This window comes from Dendrobates tinctorius, unplaced genomic scaffold (assembly GCF_039654945.1).
Source record: "Dendrobates tinctorius isolate UK_male_01 unplaced genomic scaffold, ASM3965494v1 ptg000322l, whole genome shotgun sequence".
NCBI classification, from domain to species: Eukaryota; Metazoa; Chordata; class Amphibia; order Anura; family Dendrobatidae; genus Dendrobates; species Dendrobates tinctorius.
Genome location: NW_027361989.1, coordinates 1694238 through 1697857, shown reverse-complemented (window position 1 = coordinate 1697857; position 3620 = coordinate 1694238). Strand labels below are relative to the sequence as shown.

At 38.8% G+C, this 3620-nt stretch overlaps 1 protein-coding gene across 1 annotated transcript; it reads left to right on the top strand.

The window, feature by feature from the left end:
- LOC141074014 (uncharacterized) lies at positions 1–3219 on the top strand. The gene is made up of 2 exons (XM_073561528.1): positions 1–117; positions 1597–3219. The coding sequence occupies exon 2, from the start codon at positions 1746–1748 to the stop codon at positions 2616–2618; it is 873 nt and encodes a 290-aa protein (XP_073417629.1). The 5' UTR covers positions 1–117; positions 1597–1745; the 3' UTR covers positions 2619–3219.
- The last annotated feature ends 401 nt before the right edge of the window (positions 3220–3620 follow it).

Genomic DNA, 3620 nt, shown 5'->3' with positions numbered 1-3620 from the left:
TGTGACTTTTACAATATTTGTTTCAGGGTGAAGATCTGACCCATATTAATACTACAGAGACATATGTGAGGGGTGATGAGTGGTGTAAAGAGGAGATTCCCACATATGACTACCCAGGTGAGTAGTAACCACTGAATGCAGAGAAGTCACAGATTCCTCTCAGTCACCGGCTATGGCTGCTTTATCGGTGGTGTAGTCCGGCCGTATTACCATGATCACAATTTTGCCTCTAGACCACAACATTCTCCTCCACCCAAAGCTGTTCAAATTTGTTTGGGCATTGAAAGCCCTTTTCTATAGAACTTATAACCTGGAGGATCCACCTACCCCCAGGTATTAGTGTGAGGGTGATCCCTTAAAGCGAGATCTATATGATTGCTTGTACCTGACCCAATATAGGCCGAGTGTCACACCGAACACAGAGTTAGATGTCTACTTCTTTCTTAGCAAAGGCTTTTACACAACTGAAGTTTATTCTCAAGACAAAGAGACAGGAAACGGGTGTCACACAATCTTCTGAGTAGCCAGTGTCAGTCTATGATAGGTCCATTTCAACTTCACTTCCATATATGACCCAGCATAATAGGATTGTGAATTCTGGCTGATGAATTGGGACATATATAAATTTGTAGGATAATATGCTCTAGCAAGCTATCTGTCATAAACAAATGAAAAAAAAATTAGTCCAAATTTTTCCACCTCCACATTTACACTTGGAATGAAATTAAAATTAGGGATGAATGGAGTAGCCGAATCCGAAGCCTCCCATCTGGGAAATGCTTCATCAAGAGGCAAAGCCCCTTGGACATTGGTATGCGCCAATTCACGAGCACTAGGGACAGCGCTAGTACTGGGCATTGTTCCCTGAGTTGGAGACATTTCTCCAGAAGCACTATTTGTCTTTCTTGTTGTACTGGTCCTTGTGTCTGAGAATGGACCAGAATCACTGCTCATTTCTAAGCTATCACTGTCGCTGCTACTAAAGCCCTCGAAATCCACATCGCCATCTGACACTGCACTTTCTTCAATGTCAGAACATAAAAGTGCATAAACCTCCTCTGCACTATAATACTGATGGGCCATTTTATTAGTTTTGATTTTTTTTTTTCCGGAAAAAGAAAACTCTGACATGACTGATGTGACGTGACCCAATTATTGGGGAGACAATTGAGAAAAGCCTAATTCTTTGGCCTAATCCTAACTTTAGCCTAACAGTAACTCTAACTTTAGCCACAACATTAACCATAACTATAGCATTAACTCTATCCTGCCTTATCTGTTTTTCTATTGACAAATGATGGACCTGATTGGGGACTTGTTTTTGTGAGATGAGAATTGGTATTATTTTTGCCTACATAACATTGATTGGTTTCTTTTTATTCGATATTTGGGAGGCAGAATGAACCAACAGTTGAACACCACACACTACTGGTTCATCCAACAAGGTTTTCTATTAGACTGTGAACTGTCATTGTCTTGGTAAATAATTAAAGTTTTTTACATAAACTGTCCATAAAAATGGCAAGCTAAGTAGAAATATTCAAAAATATAAAACTCAAGGATATTTTATTAAAAAAAAATTGTTTATCTTGGCAGATGACTGTACCAGGAGATCAGAGGGACAGCTGACATCTTCAATTTTTAAATCTGATGATCTTGAGATCCTACAAGATACAACTGAAGTGAATGCCATTACTCCAGATATACCATCATCCATTCACAGCAAAGATCTGTCATCTGATCCTATGAAACAGGTCCCATCTCCTGATTCATTACCGACTACTAAGGAAAATCAAAGTCACAAAAGAGGCATTAAAAAACACACTGCTCCTAAAGCAAAGAAGTCATTTTCATGTTCAGAATGTGGGAAATATTTTAACAAGAAATCTCATTTTGTTACACACCAGAGAACTCACACAGGGGAGAAGCTTTTTTCATGTTCTGAATGTGGGAAATGTTTTAACTGGAAATCACAATTGGTTAATCACCATAGAACTCACACAGGGGAGAAGCCTTTTTCATGTTCAGAATGTGGGAAATGTTTTAACTGGAAATCACAATTGGTTAATCACCATAGTACTCACACGGGGGAGAAGCCTTTTTCTTGTTCAGAATGTGGGAAATATTTTAACCGGAAAGAACATCTTATTAGTCACCAAAGAACCCACACAGGAGAGAAGCCTTTTTCATGTTCAGAATGTGGGAAATGTTTTAACCAGAAAGCGATTCTTGTTACACATCACAGAATTCACACAGCAGAGAAGCCATATTCATGTTCAGAATGTGGGAAATGTTTTAACAGGAAATTTCATTTTGTTACACACCAGAGAACGCACACAGGGGAGAAGCCTTTTTCATGTTCTGAATGTGGAAAATGTTTTAACTGGAAATCACAATTGGTTAATCACCATAGAACTCACACAGGGGAGAAGCCTTTTTCCTGTTCAGAATGTGGGAAATGTTTTAACCAGAAAGGAAGTCTTAATGAACACTATAGAACTCACACAGGGAAGAAACCTTTTTCCTGCTCAGAAAGTGGGAAATATTTTAACAGGAAAGCACTTCTTGATCGCCATCAGAGCAGTCACACAGAGGAGAAGCCTTTTTCATTTTCTTAATGTGGGAAATATTTTACTTGAAAATCAACTGTTAAATAACATCAGAGACGTCACATAGGGGAGAAGCCTTTTTTATGTTCATAGTATTGGAATAGTTTTAACCAAAACTGAATCTCCTTACATGGGTTGTCTCTTGTCACTCCTCATGTTTGCTGACAAAAGGATAAAACTAAACTTTATTAATTCCAAATGTAAAACTATACCCATAATTTACCCCCTGAGGCTATGTGTACACGTGTGGAATTGCGGGAATTCCGGAATTCCATTCCGCGGGATATATGCGAGAAAATTCCCACCTATTTCCCGCTTAAAAACTAGTGATTTGCAAGTGTAATTAGTTTTCCAAATGCTAGCGTTTTCCAAGCGATCTGTAAGGCCTCTTTCACACTTCAGTTTTTTGCATCAGTTCAAATCCGCCAAAAAGTCATACAAGCGGATCCGTTGTTAACTGATGTGAACGGATGGCACAGGATCCGTTTTGAGACGGATCCTGAAAATGAGGAAATTTAAAGGAAACGCTGGCCGGGAGCGAGAGAGAGATATTTTTTTTTTCATCCAGCACCCAGAAAGAATTTCGGGTTAAATGAGTGTCTGGAGGATCCGCCATAGAAAAAAACGTTACAAGGTCCGTTTTGAAACCTTTGAGGATGGTGACGGACAGCAACTTTTGGCGGATCCTCAAAAAAACGGATGCAACGGACAGCAATCCGTCACAATCCGCCATTAATGCAAGTCAATGGGGAAAAAAACGGATCCTCAAAAAAAAATTGAGGATCCGTTTTTTTAAAAACCTGGCGGATTGTGACTGATTGTAAAAAACGGAAGTGTGAAAGAGGCCTAACTAATCTCCAAGCAGTGAGGGAAAAACTATGCAAATAGTTTAAATAATCAAGTAATGCTATTTGATTTCATCTTCATTCTTACCCTTTAAGCAAATACTGAATGTGGGACACTTGTTAAGTCTAAAAATAGGTTACATACCTGTATATAAAGAGTAAAGAC